Raw genomic sequence first — 24,032 nt, 5'->3', positions numbered from 1 at the left:
CCGAAACAAAACCCTATCACCGGGGGCAACTCAAGGCCCCACCTACATCCCAAGGAAAACTCCAGACACCTTATCGTCCCACCACACCATTCTCCAGCAACCCACCTCGCCCCACTGACCAGTCAACTGGGTGATGTTTTAAATGTAATGAGCTGGGCATGTGAAGGACAACTGCCTCAAGAACCCCAACAGATTACAGTTCATTGCACCGGGGTCACAACAAAGGTCCTCAGGCCCAGATGCCTCCCAGATACCATTAGAGCGAAGGGAAACTGTGAGTGTGGGCAGGAAGAAGCTTACAGCGTGGAGGGACACTGGAGCGCAGGTGTTTCAGCTATCCATCAATCCTTAGTGGACCCCAACTTAATCAACCCAGAGGCGCAAGTGACGATTCGACCCTTCAAGTCCAACTCTTTTGATTTGCCAACAGCCAAGTTGCCTGCCCAGTAGAAGGACTGGTCAGGAATATGGACTTTTGCAGTCTATGATGATTATCCCATTCCCATGTGGCTGCGGGAAGACTTGGCCAACCAGGTAAAGCTGGCCAAGAGGGTGGGAATGGTCACCTGCAGCCAGACTAAGCAAGCTTTCACACCTATCCCTGTTCCTGAGCCTTCCACCAGGGCCCCATCTGTGTCACCAGAGATCCAGATGGAGGTGGTGGAACCAGATCCCCTGCCAACGACTGCAACGGCCATAGTGGATCCAGTTCCAGAGACACAGCCAAAGCCAGTCCCTGAACCAAAACTGGCAAAGCAACCAGCACCAGAACCATTGCCAGCACTGAGTCCAGTGCTTGCAACCCCATCTACAGCTCCAACACCAGAGGGCACCACCGAGCCTCCACTGGCAACAGAAGCAGATGACCCTACACAAGAGGCTCAGCCAGAGCCTGAAATACCCCATAGTGTACCAGCAGAGAGCGGTTCACCATCAACGGAAACAGCCCCATCACCTGCATCGCTTCCAGAGGGACCAAGCCCAGGTCTACAATCCAGTGAGGACCTGATGTCTCCAGCATCAAGGGAACAGATCCAGGCTGAACAGGAAGCAGATGAAAGCCTCCAGAGAGCTTGGACAGAGGCACGGAGCAACCCACCACCTCTCAACTCTTCTAATCGATCCCGGTTTGTTTTAGAAAGAGGACTTTTATACAAGGAAACTCCTTCTGGTGGGCACCAGGAAAACTGGCATCCTCAGAGACAGTTGGTAGTTCCAACTAAGTACCGGGAAAAGCTCTTGAGCTTAGCCCATGATCATCCTAGTGGCCATGCTGTGGTGAACAGGACCAAAGACCGTTTGGGGAGGTCCTTCCACTGGGAGGGAATGGACAAGGATGTTTCTGCCTATGTCTGATCTTGTGAGGTATGCCAAAGAGTGTAAAAACCCCAAGACCAGGTCAAAGCCCCTCTCTAGCCACTCCCCATCATTCAGATTCAATTTCAGCGAGTAGCTGTGGATATTCTGGGTCCTTTTCCGAAAAAGACACCCAGAGGAAAGCAGTACATACTGACTTTCATGGATTTTGCCACTTGATGGCTGAAAGCAGTAGCTCTAAGCAACACCAGGGCTAAAAGTATGTGCCAGGCACTAACAGACATTTTTGCCAGGGTAGGTTGGCCCTCCGACATCCTCACAGATGCAGGAACTAATTTCCTGGCAGGAACTCTGGAAACCCTTTGGGAAGCTCATGGGGTAAATCACGTGATTGCCACCCCTTACCACCATCAAACAAATGGCATGGTGGAGAAGTTTAATGGAACTTTGGGGGCCATGATACGTAAATTCATAAATGAGCACTCCAATGATTGGGACCTAGTGTTGCAGCAGTTGTTTTTGCCTACAGAGCTGTACCACATCCCAGTTTTCAGAGTAACAGCCGTGTTAGTCTGTATTCGCAAAAAGAAAAGGAGTACTTGTGGCACCTTAGAGACTAACCAATTTATTTGAGCATAAGCTTTTGTGAGCTTCGTGAGCTAAGCTTGTGCTCAAATAAATTGGTTAGTCTCTAAGGTGCCACAAGTACTCCTTTTCTTTTTACATCCCAGTTTAGGGTTTTCCCCATTTGAACTTGTATATGGCCGTGAGGTTAAGGGGCCATTACAGTTGGTGAAGCAGCAATGGGAGGGGTTTACACCTTCTCTAGGAACTAACATTTTGGACTTTGTAACCAACCTACAAAACACCCTCTGAACCTCTTTAGCCCTTGCTAAAGAAAACCTAAAGGATGCTCAAAAAGAGCAAAAAGTATAGGTAAGCCAGGCAAGGCGGATTAGTTTATCTTTTGTTTTATGTGAATTTTCCCTGTGTTAAGAGGGAGGTTTATTCCTGTTTTCTGTAACTTTAAGGTTTTGCCCAGAGCGGGATCCTCTGTGTTTTGAATCTGAATACCTTGTAAAGTATTTTCCATTCTGATTTTACAGAGATGATTTTTACCTTTCTTTCTTTTTTTTTTTTTTTAATAAAATCCTTCTTTTAAGAACCTGACTGATTTTTCCATTGTTCCAAGATCCAGGGGTTTGGGTCTTTAATGATTTGTGTAACCAGTTGGTTAGGATATTATTCTTAAGCCTCCCACGGGAAGGGTGTGTGTAGGGCTTGGGGGGGGATATTTTGTGGGAAAGACGTCTCTATGAGGTCTCTTCCCCTAGTCTTTGTTTAAAACGCTTGGTGGTGGCTGCATACTGTTCAAGGACCAGGCAAAGTTTGAACCTTAGGGAAGTTTTTAACCTAAGCTGGTAAAAATAAGCTTAGGGGGTCTTTCATGCAAGTCCCCACATCTGTACCCTAGAGTTCAGAGTGGGGAAAGAACCCTGACACCCTTTCCACTAAGGACGCGTGGGTCACCGAGCGAGCTGCCACCCGTGGGATACTGGGGGGGGGGTGACTGGAGGAGAGGGTAGGGAGGGCGAGGGTGGAGGAGGGTTTGCAGGGGTGGCTGCAGGAGTAGGGTGGGGGCAGAGGACACGCAGCAGCGAGGGGTGGCTGGGTAGGCTGCGGGGATGGGTTTCTGGGGGGTGGTTTAGAGAGAGAGAGGCTGCGAAGTGGGGGGGGGTCACAGCGCGGGGGATTCTGGTTGCCGTGACTGGCCGCCTGTGCAGAGGAAGGAGATGGGCGCCCTGGCAGGGGCGGGGCGCTCCCCGCTGCCCTGGCCGCGCAGCGCCGCTCCCGGGGGCGGCTGCAGTAGCGCCGGGCCGCGGGCAGTGTCGCTGTGGGCTGGCTGGCTGGCAGTGCAGCGGGCAGCTCCCCGCTTTCCCGGCGAGCGCGGCTCGGAGCCTGCGCCCTGCCGCCCGGCCCAGGCGGTTGCGTCTCGGCCGGCCCCGCCCCCGCCCCTCTTCCCTTCGCAGGCAGCGGCTGGGTGGGAGGCGGCGGCCGCGGCGATGGCGGACAGCGCCAGCGAGAGCGACACGGACGGCGCGGGAGGCAGCGGCGTGGCGCCGGCGGGCTGCGCGGCGGGCCCCGGCGCCGGGGGCGGCAAGGCGGGCGGCATCGTGATCTCGCCGTTCCGGCTGGAGGAGCTGACGAACCGGCTGGCCTCGCTGCAGCAGGAGAACAAGGTGCTGAAGATCGAGCTGGAGACCTACAAGCTGAAGTGCAAAGCGCTGCAGGAAGAGAACCGCGACCTGCGCAAGGCCAGCGTCACCATCGTGAGTGCCGGCTCGGCTCGGCGCGGGGCTGCGGCGCGGTGCGTTGGGCAGGGCCATGCCTGCCCCCGCCGGCCCGGGAGGGAGGCGCCCGGCTTCCAGGCGCCGCTGGGCCGGGCGGCTTTCCCGCGTCGCTTTGAAGGGGAGACCCGCCTGCTGGGGAGGGTCCCCACTTCTTGGGCGGCTTGCGGTGGGGTTGCTGGGTTCCCTCAGGGGCGACCCCTGGGCACCCCCTCGCTCGGTGGTTGGCCTTGCCCGCCCTGCCAATGGCGCGGGGTCCTGAGGCGCTCTCCGCCGCGGAGGTGGGGGTGTAATTACCAGAAAGAAGGTGCTGGAGCAATGCACGAGCTGGTGACGGGAAAGCGACCCAGAGATGGGGGGGAAGTCTCTGTGGGGAGAACTCCGTGACTTCGGAAACTCCCAGCGCTTTGCACTAGGAAGGGCTCTGCCTAGGAGCCGGGGGGTGGGGGTCGGGCACCGTGTCTGCGCCCCACTCGGTGGGGACCACGGATGGAGAAGGTCAGGCTCTTCCCTGACAGGCTTTCCTTCCTGTTTCTCTGCAGCTTGCCACCTCCTTATAGAAAGGAGTAAACATTGAGCGCACCTGTCTGGCAGTTGGGGTAAAAGCGTTGGCGGTGCTGCAGTGTGTTTGGGTTGGGTCCCTAGATGTCTGACATAATTGGAAATAGTTTAGTAAAGTTTTAACATCCTCTATGCTGATAAGGGCCTCGGGGAACTACTACAATACCTGAATCTGTTGGTACAGAACTGGGTTTAAAACACTGGGTTTTAATAGCAGGGTTTGTTGCTGTTGTAGCTCAAAGAAGTTTCCTCCTGCCAAACCTTTCAAGTAAAATGGATCTAATCATAACACATTCAGAGCTGTCTAAGTCTTAATGTACTCTTGCATAAATGGCACATTTTTGTTCTTTCTCTCTTTCTCAAATGCTTGCAGAAAACTTTAACTCAGGCGAAGTCTTTCAAAATGAGTGCCATATGAATTAGTTTATTTAAAATATTTTCCTATTTTAATGTTCTTTACTGTATGAAAACTAGAGTAGAAAATGAGAATGAGCTATAATCAGACTCCTTTAAGATTCTGTACTTTCTGCCTTTTGTTTTATAGTGTTTCTGAAGTATTGTAAATACTGCACTTGGTTACGGCCCTGATCCTGCCATTGGATCTGTGCCAGCGTAAGGTTCTCTGGATGGGGGCCTAAAATTTGCAACTCGATGAGAAAACATGCTGATTTCCTCACCATGGCTAATGAAGTACAGTTGCTTACTTCGATGCTAATAGATGGGTTCTGATCTATATGGCTTTATTTGGTAATTGATAGTTAACATGCAAGTTTATTAAAATAAATGAATATTTTACGGGAAGTAAGGGTTCTGGGATTTATGTAGAATGAATATAGACTTTCCATAAAGTCACTCATAGTAAAGAATGGTGTTGAATGGACTGGAAGACAGTTCATTTAAGGATACATAATTTATGGATACATTCAGTACATCTTCAATTCTCACTCCTCATCTGAGAAGACAAGTGGTAAGAAAATATGCAGGTTACCATTATGGTATTTTAGTCCCTTAGAGACTAACACATTTATTTGAGCATAAGCTTTCATGAGCTATGGCTCACTTCATCGGATGCATACAGATCACTTCATTGGATGTAGCTCACAAAAGCTTATGCTCAAATAAATTCGTTAGTCTCTAAGGTGCCACAAGTCCTCCTTTTCTTTTTGCGGATACAGACTAACATGGCTGCTACTCTGAAACCAGTATTTTATTCGTATTTTTAGTGTGCACGCTACCCATTTTACATGAATAGATTGGATGGAAACTCATTTAAATTATGGCTGAAAAGTTGATTTGTAAAAATAGTCTTTAAAATAAGACTGTTTAGCATCATTGTTGCAGGTGTAGAAACACAGGATTAAAAAGTGTGCCAGTATTAAAAAATGCCCCTAGATACAAGGACAGTTATTGTAAACTTTGTCAATTTAAAACTGTGAAAAACACATTGCCTTAGCCTATGTGAGGAAGGGTCATTGATTTATGAACATTTAGGAGGATAATTAGAACTCTGTCTGCATCATGAATTATAGGATTAGGTAATCCTGAGTAAAAAAAAAAAATATGTAAATATGTTTAACATGCAGCTGCTCTAGTTTTCCATTGTTTTAGAGTTCGGTGGTTTTAGGTGAATAGTGGTTGTGATGGTAGTTAGAATTGCATTATCAAAACTAATATGCAAGCATATTGTTTTATAGTCATGAGCAAAATTCTGTGGCATTATAAATAACCCTACATACTTGTATTCATTGAAATTTGGTCTTGGCTCTGTACACCTTTACTTAGGTGAATAGTCACATTGATATGCAGGATGAGTCTCTTAGAGTGCAAATGCTCGTAACTGTGATCTTTTATCCATGTCAGGCCTAGCAAATTCTTAGCTTTATTACAAATATATTACCAATAACTTGGCTACCCAATTTGCTTTTTACTATTGGTGGTAGGAGTATATAGACTGTTAGGTTTGGTGGCTAAGAAAAGGAATCTGGAACTCCTCAAGAGAAACCTCTCTCCTGCTTTCCTAATAGCCATTTGAATGTCCAGCAGGATGTCTGCAGGAAAAGTGCATGAAATCGAATACAGTAGTATTTTGGTGCTATATTTGTCATCCTTGACTAATCAGGGAAATATACAGTTCTGTTATTACTTTACAAGAGGCATATGCCATGTTTTTATTAAATTAAATAGCATAGTATCATCTGGCCCAGAAATGAAGGCTGAGAGATCTTATCAGAGACTTTCTTTTTGCCATTTACAGTGAGATATACTCAGCATGGTTTCAAAAATATACTTGCTTGTGTGTAATTTCTAAAGATAACCATTAGATTTTTGCACTCATTTCCAAAATTTATAGTCTGGGGTTTTCTTTGGGGACTGAATGCATTCGCTGTTAATCAGATGTTAATTTATAAACAGGTGCTATTTTTGTTCAGATCTAAAATCCAGAAGTGAAGTTTATTTTAAAAAATCTCAGAAGAATAGAGAAAAGAAGTAAAGCATATCTATGGCAACCTGTGGGCATACGAGAAAATCTAACCTCTTCAGAAGGATCTCTGTACAGTTAGCTCTTATAAGTGGGTTCAGTCAGAAATGCTCGGCAGTTTAGAACTCTGAAAATAGAATGTGACATATTGATGAGCACAAAGGGGCGAACTAGAGTGCAGTCACTTGTTTGAAATAGTTGCTGAAATATAGAAAAGAGAGATGATTAGGAAAATAAAATCAGCAAGGAGAGAGTGGAGGCCCTGGAGAACTGTTCACAATTTCTCTGTCAAATAGAAGTATATATTTGTAATTTATGGCAGTGCAACAGGACTAGAATTATAGGTCATTTACCATTTCTAAAGTCAACTTCTTGCTCTTTGGACATTTTCAGCCTATAAGTATTAAAGGTGTCAATTAATATGTATTTTTTAAATATGTTATAATAGTGTCTTGGATCATCAGAAAACATAACTTTATAACTAGGGCCCTACCAAATTCACAACTGTGAAAAATGTGTCATGGACTGTGAAATCTGGTTTTCCCCCATGAAATCTGTATAGTATAAGGTAAACGTGTACAAAAGACCAGATTTCACAGGGGAATACAGCATTTCTTACACTGTGGTCCTGACCCAAAAGGGGGCTGTAGGAGGTGGTGTTGCTTGGTTATTGTAGGGCTGCTAGCAAGGCACCCTGCTCTGAAGGCAGCTCCCCACCAGCAGCAGTGCAGAAGTAAGGGTGGCAATACCATACTATGTCACCCTTTCTTCTGCCCTGCTGCCTTCAGAGCTAGGCGGCCAGAGAGTGACGACTGCTGGCCAAGGGCCCAGCTCTGAAGGCAGCACAGAAGTAAGGGTAGCAATACTGTGATCCCCCTACAATAACCTTACAACCCTCCCACAACCCCCTTTTGAGTCAGGACCCCTACAGTTACAACACTGTGAAATTTCAGATTTAAATATCTAAAATAATGAAATTTACTATTTTTTAAATCCTGTGACCAGGAAATTGACCAAAATGGACTGTGCATTTGGTAGGGCTCTATTTATAACTTGTCAGGACTTTAAACCATCATTAATATAAACACATTTGCATTCCAGATATTGTCCTATTACTCAATATAAAAATGATTGGAGATCACTTTTCTCTGGTCTTGACAAGGTTTAAGTGAGAGCTGATTGAGGGCAGGTATAAATAACTGTTTAGTTGGGGAGGTGTGTAAGGGGAAACAGTTGTTCTACTTTGCTTGTCATTTACTCTGCTTTTTACTAGTACAATATAGCTTTTTGTATTTACTCCCTCGCAACTCAACCTAAGTTCATGGTTGGTCTCGTAGAGAAGTTGTAAATGTATGTAACATGTTTATTTCCTATTATAGAAATGATGGTGATGTTACAAATCAGCTTTGATTTCATCACAGGGCAAAGATGAGCTGAGGAGGAGAATGCCCATTTGTGTACAGATAAAGTATGGAAATGAAATTGTTTTAAATGAACACAAAAGTATATAGATGAATGCGAGTCTTCCCAGCATGGGGTTTCTTATCAAGGACCCTTACAACACACACTGATTTGTACTGATTTTACATTCATAAACCAGTCGGAGAACACTTCAATCTCTCTGGTCACGCAATCACAGACATGAAGGTCGCTATCTTAAAACAAAAAAACTTCAAATCCAGACTCCAGCGAGAAACTGCTGAATTGGAATTCATTTGCAAATTGGATACTATTAATTTAGGCTTAAATAGAGACTGGGAGTGGCTAAGTCATTATGCAAGGTAGCCTATTTCCCCTTGTTTTTTCCTACCCCCCCCTCCCCAGATGTTCTGGTTTAACTTGGATTTAAACTTGGAGAGTGGTCAGTTTGGATGAGCTATTACCAGCAGGAGAGTGAGTTTGTGTGTGTATGGGGGTGGGGGGGTGAGAAAACCTGGATTTGTGCTGGAAATGGCCCACCTTGATTATCATGCACATTGTAGGGAGAGTGGTCACTTTGGATGAGCTATTACCAGCAGGATAGTGAGTTTGTGTGTGTGGTTTTTGGGAGGGGGGTGAGGGGGTGAGAGAACCTGGATTTGTGCAGGAAATGGCCTAACTTGATTATCATGCACATTGTGTAGAGAGTTGTCACTTTGGATGGGCTATCACCAGCAGGAGAGTGAATTTGTGTGGGGGGGTGGAGGGTGAGAAAACCTGGATTTGTGCTGGAAATGGCCCAACTTGATGATCACTTTAGATAAGCTATTACCAGCAGGACAGTGGGGTGGGAGGAGGTATTGTTTCATATTCTCTGTGTGTATATAAAGTCTGCTGCAGTTTCCACGGTATGCATCCGATGAAGTGAGCTGTAGCTCACGAAAGCTCATGCTCAAATAAATTGGTTAGTCTCTAAGGTGCCACAAGTCCTCCTTTTCTTTTTGTGAATACAGACTAACACGGCTGTTACTCTGAAACCTGTACTCTAGTGTGTTAGCATTGCAGACACTTTAAAATTGTATTTCAGTTACTTAGTTCTCTGTGCGGTTTCATCTTTAAATGTTGAAAACTTTCTCCTTTCGTTTTCTTTTTGGCAAACCTTTATTTTTCCCCCTTAATAAGGCTGGCTTTTGTTAGTCTTTGCATTTGTGCCCCATTATCACTGAATTCAGCATGAATGCAAATAGCTTTTGGAATTGTTTTAAAGCTTGCTGCAGTGTTAGCAAAGGAGTGCTTGCTTTCTTTCCTTTGTGTGTGTGAACTTCTTGGTGGCAGAGGGGTGAATTTGAAAATGGATATTTTGTGCAAAAAGCCTGTATTAAAGTGTGTTTCTACATGGAATAGTCAGTCTGGGGGAAAAAGGCATTAAGATTTCATAAAAAGAAAAGAAGTACTTGTGGCACCTTAGAGACTAACAAATTTATTTGAGCATAAGCTTTCATGTTTGCGTGTTTACTGATTCCTTATCAAATTTGGTAAAATATGTAACTACAAAGATTTCTTTGATTGTCAGGCCTGCAAATTAAGTTTGGGCATTAAGTATTTTCTTCCTTATTGTCACCAATGATTGCACGCCAAATAGAGAATAATTTATACTTGTGCAACTGCTTCATCTTGAAATTGTCTTCATTCTTGCATAACCACATTGAAGGCCGTTGTTGGGATGATTGAAGTTTGTGCTGTGTTTTTAAAAACAAAGCACTGTACAGATGTGAAGTATTATCAGATTACATACAAAAACATTACATTAGGACAATGTTACGTTTACAGTGTTACAAAGTCAATCACTAAGAAATTTCAGAAGTAAGTTGCTTAACCTTAATTTCGCTCCCTTGTGCATATGCATTATGATAGTCTTTTACTACATCAGTACATACCATTTTTTCCACAAGATCCTTGCCTCATTCAGTACATTGGGTGCCTGGTACCAGGGTAGATAACAATTACGTCTTTAAAAATTTGTTTTTATTTAGATCATGATTTTTTTTATTTAAACTTTTTAAAAATTAAATCAGATTGTGTTTTTACATTTTATAGTGTTACATTTCTCAGATGATTGTATTGTAACTTTTTTTAGTTTTCTAATTGGTACAATTTTACATTTTTTTTCTACTAAGAAGTTTCAAACTTAAAAAGACATGCCAAGGGCTTCATTAACTTCCTTACTGTGAGACCAACACCAGCTAAAAAATTGATGAGCAAATAATTGTGCTATATTTGCAGTTAATATCACCTTCTATGGCTTGGACTTATATAAGGCAAGAAAGTGGGGGCAAGTAGCCATGTGAAATCATTTCCAGTCAGGATTTGCCGTGTAAAGTTAATGGGACTTGTGCTCCCAAGTCAGTTAAGTGCTTTTGAAATTCCTGCCCTTAGGTGCCTAATATGGACTTCTGTTTTTGAAAATATGGGGATGGGTATAAAATGTTCACAGTAACTTGGTTAGTGTATTGAAAGCCTAAGCTTTTCATTAACACTGCAATAATTTTGTTTTATAGTGACAGACTGCATGCCACAGTAATGTTAAGAAAAATAATTTTAGTTCTTGATTCTGCAGCTGTTTATGCACTTGCTTAACTTAAGTCAATGGGACTATTCATGTGAGTAAAGTTGTGTACCTTCTTGTGTTTGCAGCATTAGGATCTTATTTTTCACTAATTTTTTTTACTATAATAATTTTATTCAATTTGTTAGATAAGATACCTTATAGGCAACTTTAATTCTGGCATTTCCTAACTTTTGAGTGCTTGAGATTGCAACCTTAACATTATTTTGACATAGCTCGTATAAATGTCACTTCTTAGCTTGTTTTAAAAAAGGTAAAATGAAAAAGCCCAAATATTTCAGTAATGGCTTTGGAACAATCAGATCCACAGCATAGACCTCTGCTGAATGAGCTAATGGAATAATCAGTAGTAGGCAGTTATACTCTGTGGGCCTGTCATTTGAAGGGGATGAGACACATGCTTTGCCAGTGGGTTTTACAGGTATTTGCTGACAGAGGAGTGTTAAGACTCAGGAATCCTGGATTCTATTTCAGGTTCTGGAGTGGCGTGTGTTTTAGTGGTTAGACTTTTCTTTCCTTCTGTTTCTTTACCTTCCTACCCTGTCGTTTCTCTGCTCTTCATACCTCTGTGTTTGAGTTTGGCTGCTTCCTCTATCTTGTCTGGATGCCAATAGAGGGAGCATGAAGAATGGAGGAGATTGAGTTCCCTTGTTCTTAGTTCTAGGGCCCAGTGCCACCGTTGCTCCCGGCAGCTGGGAAGAGCAGTTGAAGGAAAACTCCCTGCTCAGAATTGGGATGGAACGTGCTAGGCAGACACGAAGTTTGGAGAAATTTGCTGCCAGCCTCTAACAAACCTCTGCTGAGTGTGTTCAAATTTTCAGTGGCTCATAAGTTAAGCAAATTTGGATGGATTTTCATGGGTAAAGCAAAATGCACTACAGAGATACTGCAGTTTCTCAACAGAACAGTTGGCATCAGCAAAACAACTTATTTTCCTCCAATCTCATGTTCATACTGTTTTTGCTGAAACTTTATATATAGTCAGAGACAATTACCTGGCTAGTAAACTTTCAGCCCTAACAGTTGAAGTTAGCAAAGTTAATATTTCAGTTTACTATAAATACAATGCAAAATATGCTGTTAATATACTTTTTTTCTCTTTTAGAGTCTCTTCAACATTTGGGTTTAAAAAAAAACAAAAATCTTTAAGTGCATGAAGATTTGGGAGGGAAGGAAGAAGTAGGTAGGAAGAATCCAAAGGGGGGGTGTTTAAGGAGTGGTGAGTAGAGTGGTGGTGGGGAAGGTACAAAGGAAGGAAAAGCTTCAGGAACTGTAACAGTGTTTCTGCCAGTCATCAGTGTCTGGAGGTGGACAAGTGGAGAATGAAGCCTAAAGTGGAAAACAATTTAGAGACTGGGTATTCTTCTTTTTTTTTTTAATGGATAGTATTTGGAGCCCTATGTGCGAGGCTTAAGCTGTTCATTGAACTTTCGTTTCAAAATGAATGTCAGATATACAAAATTAAAGAAGTCTGTGATGTACCTGTAGCCCAAATATTTTAATATGGTTTGTGTAAAAATGGGTTGGACCACTATTTTGTTCTGTTTGGCTCCTGCTGGGTGTAGGATAGACTGTTCACAGTTCGACTCATTAGGGCTTAGTAGGCAGTCTTTTTGGAACATTTTTTTTATCTGGCTGCAGTGTGGCTCAAATGGTAGCGTGTCTAGAGACATGACAAAGTCTTGAATATATTTGCAGAGTGGTGTGAATTGGTGAAAAATATATTTGGGGAAACTGTAGGTGTGAAATTACTAAGATAATGCAAAAGCTGAAGCAAAACTTTAGCACAAGTAATCAGCAAAATCTAGGGAAATGCCCATTTTATTAATACCGACTTTTGAGAGTCAGGGATCAGACTTCGTGTATCATTAAGGAGCAGTACATTATCAGTCACGATAGAACTGTCTAATCCTTGAAATCTTTCAGAAAAAATGGATAAATATGCAAGAGAGGTTTCATTTGTTCTTTTTTTACACTTGTCTCTGTTTAAGAAGTGTCTACAGAACTTGACTCCTAGGTGGAAGTATCCAAAGGAGAAAGGAAACTAAATAGTGAACTCTGTCAACTTTTTGGCCTTTAGGTTGCTGTGGTAAGAGTAATATTGTTACCTGCGTAGTTGGCCAACTTTCATAGATGGTAGAAAAGGGTGCATGCATAGTCGATTTACATTCAGTAGTGCTGACTAGCCTTTAGTGCATTACGTTTCCAGAGGAAGACGTTGTCGAGATGTTGTGATAACACTTACTATTTGACTGTATTATAGAAGTAAAATAGAAAAGCTTCAAGAACTGTAACAGTGTTTCTGTTAGAATATTGACAGTTTGTATACTAGATATTTATAACAAATAGACTGGTAGAAAATATTTTGCCATCATTTCCTCCCTGGCATCTTGACTTCCAGTGAAAATAACTTCTGCAGATATAAATTTGACAAGCTTCTGTTTTATATAGAATTTAATTCAAATTATTACAAATAAAAAAGCATTTAAACCTGTAGATCTTCAATCTTGGTGGGATTATTAGGATGGTACTTTGCAGTGCTATATCCAAGTAGTTCTTTTGCATTGAATTGAGAGGGATTTCTTTTGTTTGGGTTAGGGAAAACATGTTGTATTCATACTGGGACTTTAATGCGGGTATTTGAGTTTCATATTATTCAAAAATGTTGGGATTGAGTTACGTGAAATTTTTCTATTACTCTGTTCTTCTGTAGCTTCTAGTATTTGTTGTCAAGGTTACAGGGCAAATTGAGCCTTAGAACCGTTTTAGTCTCTCTCAGGCATACCACATAGTTGCAAGACCTGGTTTCATGTCTGCCACTCTGGGTGAACCACACAGTCCTGCCATTCTGACTGGAACTCTGGGCTGCGGCTCACCCGGTTTCCCAACCATGTGAATGCAACAGGCCCATCTCGCTTTGGCACCTGTATGCCTCATCAGTCTGAGGAGCTGGGTTGTTAAAGTCACTCAAAATTGGCTTCTTCAAAATATAGCATGATTCATTCATTCACTCATAGGTACACAACTTGCAGAGCAAAGAGTAAAATAAATCGGGCGAGGTCTACATGCACGTTTCCCTATACATAACCTTTAATCTTTCCTTGTAGCTTTTGTATAGGCATGTCTACACTGTGAACTTACATTGGCAGAGCTAAGTCTCTCAGGGGTGTGAAAAATCCACATCCCTGTGGGATGTAGCTATGCCAGCCTAACTGCCGGTATAGATGGTGCTAGGTTGACAAAGTCCTTCCATCGATCTAGCTACTGCCTCTTGGGGAGGTACCTACACCGATAGAAGAAGCCCTCCCATTGATGTAAGTAGTGTCTACACTGAAGGGCTACAGCAGTGGCGCTGCTCTGCTGCAGCTGCTTAAGTGTAGACATACCCTATGTTTAAGTTAGCCCAGTTACCTCCATGTCTGGGTTGTGAGAAGCTGATTGCCCCTAACGCAGTTGCTGCTGCTCTGTTGTCATCTTGCATGCCTGCTGGGGGGGGGTGGGGGTGGGTGTGTGTGTGTGTGTCTCTCTCTCTCTCTCTAAGGGCTTGTGTCTATACTTAAGATGCTGCGGCAGCACAGTGGTACTCCAGTGAAGGCATTGTGGCTTAGGTAGTCCACTGAGAAGTGGTAGTTAGGTTGATAGGAGAATAATGTTGTCTACAGCAGGGGTTAGATTGTTTGGGGGGGTTTTCTTTTCTTCACACCCCGATCAATATAGGTTATACTGACCTAATTTCTTAGCGCAGACCAGGGCTAAGTATCTGGAAAACTCTCTTTATATTAGAGGCCCTGAGTGACTCCAAAAGTATCATTCTGAGCACCACCGCAGGCACCGAGAGTTCAAATCCAACCCATGGCAGAAATTTGGCCTGGGATGGAAGCAGGCAAATTGCTCTAATCTACCTCTGTGGAAGGGGAATTTTTATTTTGGGGGGAAATACCCACCCCTATCTGGGAATCCTGCCCCTGCTTCAGACAGGCTTCTCTAGCCATGCCCCAGGTCTACGCAGTCCTCCCCGTTTCCAAACTGAGCCTCTCCTACGCATACTCTGGTCAGCCCCCTCACATAGGCGCTGACTCAGTGGGTGGTCTAGGGCTGGAGCACCTACAGAAAAAAAAATTAGTGGGTGCTTAGCACTGGCTCCCCACTCCCTCCCAGCACCTCTCACCCACGGCTGGATCAGTAGTTATGTGGGGTGCTGGAGGTGCTGGGATGGAGGGGCAGGAGCGGGGATGGGGTGGAACTGGGTGGGAAGAGGCAGTGCAGGGGGTGGGGCCTTGGGGGAAGGGGTGAAGTGGGGTCAGGAAGAGGTGGGACGGAGTGGGGATGGGAAGGGTGAGTGTGGGAGTTTGGGGGAAGAGGTCAGGTGGGGGCAGGGCCTGGGGTGGAGCAGGGGGGTGAGCACCCCTGGGGCCTGGAGGCAGCCAGCTCCTGTGCCCCCTCACCAATCCTACACTTGGGATATGTGTATCTTTACTATTTATTTTCTGGATTTTAGATGTTTAAATTTGTTACCTTCATTTTGCCCTCCACCCAGATCCTAGCTCACATGGAAAAGCAAGGAGAGGGGCTCAGACACTCCAAGAGCAGCAGGGTCCCCCAAGTCCCAAAACACATGGCAGGCAAGAAGAGAGGCTCAGACACCTTCAGAGGGGCAGGGTGCCCACAGATCCCAGAACACACACACAAGGAAAATTCAGAGATGACAGACCCCCGTACCACTAATCCCCCCAAAATCCCTCTGCTATCCCTCCCACTTCCCCTAATCCCACCCCCGTCACCCGAGCCCCTCCAGTCATTCCCTTTTATCCCACTCCCCATAATACCCCCATCCCTCACTACATACCCAAATCCTTCTTCCCCTGTTACCACCTACCTTTCATCCCTAATCATGCTCCCCTTCCTCTGAGCATTCATAAGTAATTTATTTTCTTTAAAAAACAGGCTTTACAAGCTATAACTGGGCTACCTTAACTTTGTGTTCCCACATTGTTTGCCTTTTAATCTATTTGAATCTTTCTCTGCTGAGCATAAAAACCACGTTTGCAGCTATCCAGGGAAGCGTGTTCTAGTTCTTGCTAGAAAGGTGCCATGTTTTTTCCTTTCTGGAGCAGGCAGAGCATTTCTTGGTTTAATACTAAACTTTAGGGGTTTTGTAAACGTGAAATGTGCTCTTTTTAATGGATGCACTGCCCACTTTCATCTCGGAAAGGGTCTGTCTGTATCTTTATTTTCATGCTTAGTTGTGGTTTGAAGTTGTGGTCTTCATTATAATGGGGTTTGAAATTTAGTGCTCATTTCAAAAGGTGTGGCTGGAATATGTCCCCCTGATACAGGGGAGACATGCATGTTTTGCAGACATACAACTTTTCATTTTCTGCTCTTTCATCCATCACCCTTACCCCACTTTAGTAATTATTAAACTCTTAATTTTCATGAGATCTAGGAGCAGATGCAGGCAAAGGCAGGACTTATGTTCATCAATAGGTCATAAATTGAACGTTGTACTGCAGATGAGGCAATTGTAACTATGCAGTATGGGTATAGTGACATGGGACTGCACACTGGGGAGGAAGATGACTGTTGCTACACATTGACCAAGTTTATGCAAAAGCATAATGTTTGCTTGGTTCATTCTCTAGTGTTGAAAAACTTTCTGTTCAGTTTTTAAAGATCAAGCAGGGTCCCTTTTTCTCTCTGCCACCTTGTTCAATTAGTGCTTGCTACCCAGTTCTTTTGCTCTCCCTGCCATTCTGTTATGTTCTGTGCACTGCAGACTGCAAGATGATCCCACTGAATTATTTTAATTTCACTCTGAATTATACAGAGTACAATAGAGTGGAATTTCAGGGAGAAACTGGAAGATCACCAATATGCATAGGGTGAAGTGACTCTGCAGGACATTCTTTGATTTTGCTGGGAGAAAGCTAAATTCAACAGAAATACAAGTACGTTTTTAAGGGAGTGTCATAAATATAAAGGGAAGGGTAAACCCCTTTGAAATCCCTCCTGGCCAGGGGAAAGCTCCTCTCACCTGTAAAGGGTTAAGAAGCTAAAGGTAACCTCGCTGGCACCTGACCAAAATGACCAATGAGGAGACAAGATACTTTCAAAAGCTGGGAGGAGGGAGAGAAACAAAGGGTCTGTGTGTCTGTCTATATGCTGGTCTTGGCCGGGGATAGACCAGGAATGGAGTCTTAGAACTTTTAGTAAGTAATCTAGCTAGGTATGTGTTAGATTATGATTTCTTTAAATGGCTGAGAAAAGAATTGTGCTGAATAGAATAACTATTTCTGTCTGTGTATCTTTTTTGTAACTTAAGGTTTTGCCTAGAGGGGTTCTCTATGTTTTTGAATCTAATTCCCTGTAAGATATCTACCATCCTGATTTTACAGGGGGGAGTTCTTTATTTCTATTTACTTCTATTTTTATTAAAAGTCTTCTTGTAAGAAAACTGAATGCTTTTTCATTGTTCTCAGGTCCAAGGGTTTGGGTCTGTGGTCACCTATGCAAATTGGTGAGGCTTTTTATCCAACATTTCCCAGGAAAGGGGGGGTGCAAGTGTTGGGAGGATTGTTCATTGTTCTTAAGATCCAAGGGTCTGGGTCTGTAGTCACCTAGGCAAATTGGTGAGGCTTTTTACCAAACCTTGTCCAGGAAGTGGGGTGCAAGGTTTTGGGAAGTATTTTGGGGGGAAAGACGCGTCCAAACAGCTCTTCCCCAGTAACCAGTATTAGTTTGGTGGTGGTAGCGGCCAATCCAAGGACAACAGGTGGAATATTTTGTACCTTGGGGAAGTTTTGACCTAAGCTGGTAAAGATAAGCTTAGGAGGTTTTTCATGCAGGTCCCCACATCTGTACCCTAGAGTTCAGAGTGGGGGAGGAACCTTGACAGGGAGGAAGACCAAAAACCAAGTTGAAGGTGCAGGAGAAAGGAGGGAAAACAGGGCAGAGCAAAATGCACAAATTGGACTTCAAAGAGGGAATAGCAGACTAAACAAATAGGATAGAGGGAAGAGAAACAAATGCAGGGTGTAAAGAACAAGGACACTAAAAAGAGGAAAGCAGTTCCATTGGATTAAGGTAGAGAATATTAGTTTGGCCTTTTTCCCTGAGCTTGTAGGGTCTAGGAGCATCTCATGTTGTGTTCTCTTTAGTCAGACCCTTCTCGCTGGTTGAAGACATGAAGTTCTGGTTAGCTAAAGGGGTGATCAGTGTGAAGCTGGGCCTCGTAAGAGAAGGAAGTAAAATGGGTGACAGGGAATATGGAAAGAAGGGATCTTCCAAACAGCTCCCAAGGAAGAGGGTGAACCTCAGTGAGAGGGACTGAAACAAAGATGAGGTGAAGCAATAGAGAAACTATGTGAGGAGCAGGGAGGTACTGATAGAAACCAGAAATAAGGTGATAGTAAAAAGAGATATAAGCTATCCATAGAAGGTGAGGAGCAGCTCATAAAAGAGAGAAGATTGCTTCATGTTAGGGTGCATGCTTAAATCGTACATTATCCTCCTCCCAAATCTCCTCCTTCCCGATAAGTTTGGAAATATTTGCAAGATTTATTTATTCTATAAACTGTCCTGATATTTAGTGTTCCTGCTTATTGCTGCATAGTTAAAGACTTCCTGGAATTCTTTATTGTAGTTATTAATAATGATGCACACACAACATGATATTTAAAACTCCTGGTACATGAATAAATAACATTCACCCAGTGTTGTAGTGTGGCTTTCTATAGAAGGACTATGTGCGGTTTTTAATGAATCAGACATTAACCAATAACATTAAAAAAATGTTCATGCTCAGTGGGGTTCGCTTTTTTCTGTCTAATTTTCTCATATAGTGAGACATGGGGATGAGATTTTTGCAGCCCAGTTGGATCACCATTTCTTACTGTTTTTCAGCTTGAAGACTGCAAAAGAGGAGATAAAGTAGCATTTTTAAAAATGGTGTACTTGCTTTGCAAGTAGCTACAGAAAATACTTGTTCAAATTTGTGACTATTGTTTCTGCTTCAGAGAGAAGCAACATCAAGGCTAGAATCAGAAGAAGTGGTTTCTGGAAATGTAGCAAACAAGTCTAGATGGCTCCACCTGGAAAGGGGTCACTATATACACCATTTGTCAGACTCCCAAAGAGAAGAATCACAGGTGTCAAACCTGCAGGGTAAAAACAGTGGATACGCAGGGTATTATAATCCAGGTCCTGGTCTGGATAATTGTGGTAAAGGCACAAGTTCTGATGCCTGAGGGGGTGTAATCAGTGATCCCAGTTACGGAACAGAGGCACAACTAGCCCTGTAACTGTGACACCTTCTACCTAGAGAAGGTAGGTTATTTTATAGTAAAATAACAAGATGATACCTTGACTTCCTTTGTATACTGTAATGAAGTGTAAAGCTGACCCTGGCGGAAAACAGAAACACACTTCTATATTCTGCCAAAATCCTTTAGATATGATTCTATGAAATCTACATTATTTAAATAAACTGAATTTGGATTTTTTTCTAAAGACTGTTCAAGAAGGTCTTTAAGAAATTTTCTCTCTGCTTTGTTTTTGCACGTACCTATCTTTGAACAAAAAAACCACTTGCGGTACGCAGAACAGTTAGTTATATTTAACAAAGATTTGCTGTTGGCTGGGCTTTGAGCAGACATGGGTAAATTTTGGACAAGACTGTACATTCCTCTTAGTATCAAAAGCATATATTCTGTGAGTAGAACATCTATTTCAGTAATATAGCCACCCAAGAGGTTATTTAACTTTCTGACTAGAGACCCCCCACCCCTTCCCCCAATGTTTTTATTGATAACTTCTTCCAGCGTGCACCACAGACACTGAAGTGAAGTTGCTGCTAATGTACTATGGTGGAACGGGTCAGAGAAGAGGGATGATCTGTTGTGTGGAAAAGAAATAGTGGTGGTCTGTCAGTGAAAAGAAAAAGTAAAAGCAAGTGTAGCTTGCAGACTAACAAACTTTTTATACGTTTGACGTCCTATTTTGTTGCATAACTCAGGTTTCTGTGCTGGGGAGCTAAGTCTGATGGTGCAGGTGGTGGCAGGCAAGAACGTTGCTATAAGGTCCAACCAGAGTTACCACTTACTAGTGAACAAGCACGTATCCAAACAACCTGACTTTTTTTTAAAATGTCATTATTTAAAGTGTTGAATTAGAACAATTACTATATTAAAAACAAATAATTGTAAATGAATAGTTGTCATGACTACACTGAGTATGGCAATCCTGATTTTTAAAAAAATATTGCATGCCACGGTGGCAGGTAGCTTTGTCCTTCCGCTCTCCTTCTCCCTTTGTATTTCATGCCCTGAAAGCTGCACTACTTTAGACAGAAAATTTGAGTGACCTTAAAACTGATGATCTAGTGGGGAACATCTCTGCATTTTAAATATTTTGTTTAAATCTGTCATTAAAAAGATAGCTATAAATAAAGATCCTTATGTAGGTTCTGAACAAAACCAGTGTTTTATGTGCTTATGTTCTCTGCTTGCTTAGCATGTATTGATTACTTAGCAAACTCTGTTCACAGTGCTTTGACAAGATTACCTCTGTGCACAAACAGCAGTAAACCAAAAAGCTGCTGTTCTAAAACTTCACAAGTAACACAGAAAAATACCAGTGTTACCCTGAGTTGCTAAAGCTTTTTGTTACGCTCTTGAATTGATAATGGGCAAAGAATTAGAAAAGAGAGGAATGGTTAGAATGTCTAATTCAGTGTTTTAAGCAATGGATAATTTTTACAGATGTGATGTTCTCCAGCTGAGTTTCCACATCAAACAACCTTTGACTGTCTGGTAAGGTAGTTGCTTCATTGAGCCATATAAAATCACACAAAAGGTTACTCATAAATTCTTGTTATATACAACTGTATCTACTAATTTCTTACAATGACATCCAAGGTCTTTACGATCAAAGGCTGTTGTAAGAAATATCTAGGTATTGTTGTATTCAACAGGTTAAATTTTTGTGTACTCAGATATAATGTATACAGTTCTAATGCTCTCTTGTGGAAATAAAACTGCCAGGAAATCCATAAGCCAAACAGATACTACTTTAAAGGACACATGGTGCATGTTTTTAAGAACTCTACAACAATGAGAGTAAATCTTCCATCTGAGGGAGAATGACTCTGTTCCTGTGGTCAGGTAGCAGCATGCTTGGTGTAGGGCTTTGTGTAATACAGAAACTGCTTAACTGTGTTTCCAGTCCAGCAGTAAGCATGGGAAGGAAGGATGTTTCCAGTTCCTGGAAATCGAGTGGATACTTTGGGGACAGAAGGGCTCAGAAACATTAGCCCATGGGGATTGTGGGATAGTGTTGGCAGAATATCCGGACATAAATCTGGGGACTCAGGCGTGAGCTGTGCCCACACTGCAAAAAGACCAGGCTTAGCCCTGAGGCCCAGTGGACAAAGTATTAAGACTCATTACTGCAGTCAATAAGAGAAATTTGATTATGGAATGAGTGTTTAAATTTGAATGCTGTTGGTGATAATGCAATAACATTCAGGGTTTCATCCAGTATTTTAGACATCATTAAAGCAATTAATGGAAACCAGCATCTGATAAATGAATATTTTAAAACTACTAAGTAAATCAGGTATTACTTTGGGCCAAGTCTACAGACAAAAGGGAGGCTTTCTATAGGAAAGAATGCAAGGGGTTAGAAAGTATGGCAGCGGGGGCCTGGCATCCTTTCATAGCATGTTCTAGTAGCAGTACCATATTTATCTGATTTCATAGTTGGCAAGTGTTAAACTCAGATTCTCAAGTACATAGATCTGCATTCCCTTGTGTTAAGATTAAATATTATCAGTTAAACTTTAACTCTTAGTACTTTTACTTAAGTGTGTCAGTCAATTATCTGGTCTCTTATTCAGAACAAAGTGCTAGGTTTTGTTTAATTTTAGACATTTTAAAGGCGGACAGTATAGGATTGTCTTTTTAATGTCTCTTCAGCATTGAGAAGCAAACACCAACAATAATGGTGTGTGTCACTGGCAATGAAGGGAATGGGGTTTAAGAACCAGTTTGTGCTGTGAAGGACTCAGAGACGATAGACTCTGACCGTTTGACTTTAACGTATGTATTTGTTCTCTATCCTGAATGTCATTGTGTCTCGGTTATAGATTTGAGGCTGAGAATACTTGCCCTATTTAAATTCCCTTTTAAAGCTTCTTATGACAGTTATTATTTTATTCAAATATATGTTAGGTCTTCGATGTTAGACATCTTCAGGATGAAAGCTAACAACTTAATGTAGCATTTGTCCAAGAGCTTGCTGACCTTTATACACTGGGTTTGTAATTTCCTGATATGACACTCAGACACATTCTTACATTATTAGTAATGATAGGGGCTCCAGACCTTGTTTGAATATAGCACATATGTGACACGGCAGATGAAACATGAGTGTTTCAATTCTACCAGACTGCTTTGCCAGGGTGTTAAGTTTTGTATGATGAGAGTCCTGTGCATTTGAAAGAAGTTTGAGGATTCTCTGAACAACTTTCACTGCAGATAGTAACTGTAGCTGCTGTTTCCTAATAAAATAGTTGTCTGTGGGGAATATGGCTTTCCTTCAAATAGATAGGAATGACCTATCTATTGTATTAAGTTATCTGAGAAGCTTTCTGTTGCAAGTTTACTGAACTTACAATATATGTTGTGTACTGTTAGGTTTTGCCTGAAGGATTTTTGTTGCAGAGATGCAGTTAAGTTTTAGACTAACATCCCGTTATAATTCTGGTTCTTGAATTTTTAACAGTCTCTTTTCACCCCTGCTAAACTGAAACTGATCTGCCTAAATCTTTACATGCTGCATGTTAGTCCAGGGTAGATTTTTGTTTGTTTATAAGTTTGAGGCAAAATGACAAGGATATTAGAGTTCAACAGAATAGGATTTTAAACTTTTTGATAACTTTTTAATACTGTATTGACTAATTTCCTAAAAAAAAAAATTGGCCTAGAATTCTAAATTTGTTTTATTCTGTTGGTTTTAGTTAGGTGTGATCTATTTTTGGAGGAGTGAGCTTGGCTGTTGCATTATTTAGCTATGATGTTCAATTTGCATATATGAAATAGTCTGTGTGGGCTTCAAAAGTATGCGTCAAGCAGGTCTGTAATGTTTCTGCAGAACTTCTAAGCTATCAAAGAAGAGTTAGGAGGATCTAAACTCTTCAGGAAGGACCCAGGAGATGGAGGAGTTTGTGGGGCTGATCTCCTGTGGAACAGTACTTAACCTCCAAGGAGAGACTGAGTGTGAATGCTGCTTCATTTTCCTTCTGGTAAAACGTAGGGATTCTCTCCTGGAGAGAGAGCTTCTCGATTGGAGGAATAAGTGGCAGCCAATCTCTGTCCTCTGGAACTCTATGGACAAGGTGGTATTGCTGGATGATTGATGAATTTTTTAAAAACCCACCTTGTTTGTCTGTAGGAAAGGTTGAAAAAGTCAGTCTGTGAAGGAGAAAAGCTGAAAGGTTGGGGTGATAGTCACCCCCAACCAACAGTGTGTGGTGGGTTTTTTTTGTTTGTTGCCAGTTGTAGGCTGGACATTTCTTAATGTGATGGGGGGGGGGGGGAAATGCTTGGATCTAAATAACTTGGCTTCCAAACTTGATACAAAGGAAACAAAGAAAGGAACATATTGCACTATGCAGGCAGAGTTTCAATGAAGGTAATGAGGTTTTACTAAGGTGTATACAGTACTTTTGAGGTCTGGGTGACAGATTAAAAGAATTATTTATTTATTTTTACAATACTTTAGGAGCAAAGAGAAATAGTTGTAGCTTTCAATATGTCTTTTTTCGCAGCAAGCAAGGGCAGAACAGGAAGAGGAGTTCATCAGCAACACTCTATTTAAGAAGATTCAAGCTTTGCAGAAGGAGAAAGAGACACTTGCGGTAAACTATGAAAAGGAAGAAGAATTTCTCACTAATGAACTCTCAAGGAAACTGATGCAGGTAATTGGTTTCTCAGCTTGTATTTATCCTCACAGACCCCAAAGGACAAGCTTCAAGAGGCGAGTTTAAACTTTGTTCGTTACCATATTTTCAGTAAAAGGGATGTGGTTAGCTTACCTATAGCTCAAAACTAAAACTTTGCGGAGGAAAAAACAAATCTCTGTTCTTTTTTTCGAAAATCTCAATAGGAAGGTGGGTTTTTTTTAAACAAACATTTCCCTGGTGTTTGAACTCAGGTTTTGTAGACTGAGAACCTGATTAAAAGTGAAGCAATTATGTTGATTTTCAGTCTCTGTACTGAGATAG

The 24,032-nt window shown here is 42.2% G+C and overlaps 1 protein-coding gene across 3 annotated transcripts in view; it reads left to right on the top strand.

Moving 5' to 3' along the window:
* The first annotated feature begins 3,352 nt into the window (after nt 1–3,352).
* Nucleotides 3,353–24,032, top strand: part of CCDC6 (coiled-coil domain containing 6) — a 65,953-nt gene continuing 45,273 nt past the window's right edge. The window contains exons 1-2 of one of the 3 annotated variants that reach the window (XM_077821571.1): nt 3,353–3,647; nt 23,577–23,726. In XM_077821571.1, coding sequence (XP_077677697.1) covers nt 3,381–3,647; nt 23,577–23,726 — 417 coding nt within the window. In that variant the 5' untranslated portion in view covers nt 3,353–3,380. The remainder of the gene's footprint in view (nt 3,648–23,576; nt 23,727–24,032) is intronic. The other 2 variants (XM_077821569.1, XM_077821570.1) reach the window with 2 other exon arrangements.

Source organism: Eretmochelys imbricata, chromosome 7, assembly GCF_965152235.1.
Source record: "Eretmochelys imbricata isolate rEreImb1 chromosome 7, rEreImb1.hap1, whole genome shotgun sequence".
Classification (NCBI taxonomy): Eukaryota; Metazoa; Chordata; order Testudines; family Cheloniidae; genus Eretmochelys; species Eretmochelys imbricata.
Note: the sequence above shows the minus strand (reverse complement) of the source record. Positions and strands in the feature narration are given on the sequence as shown.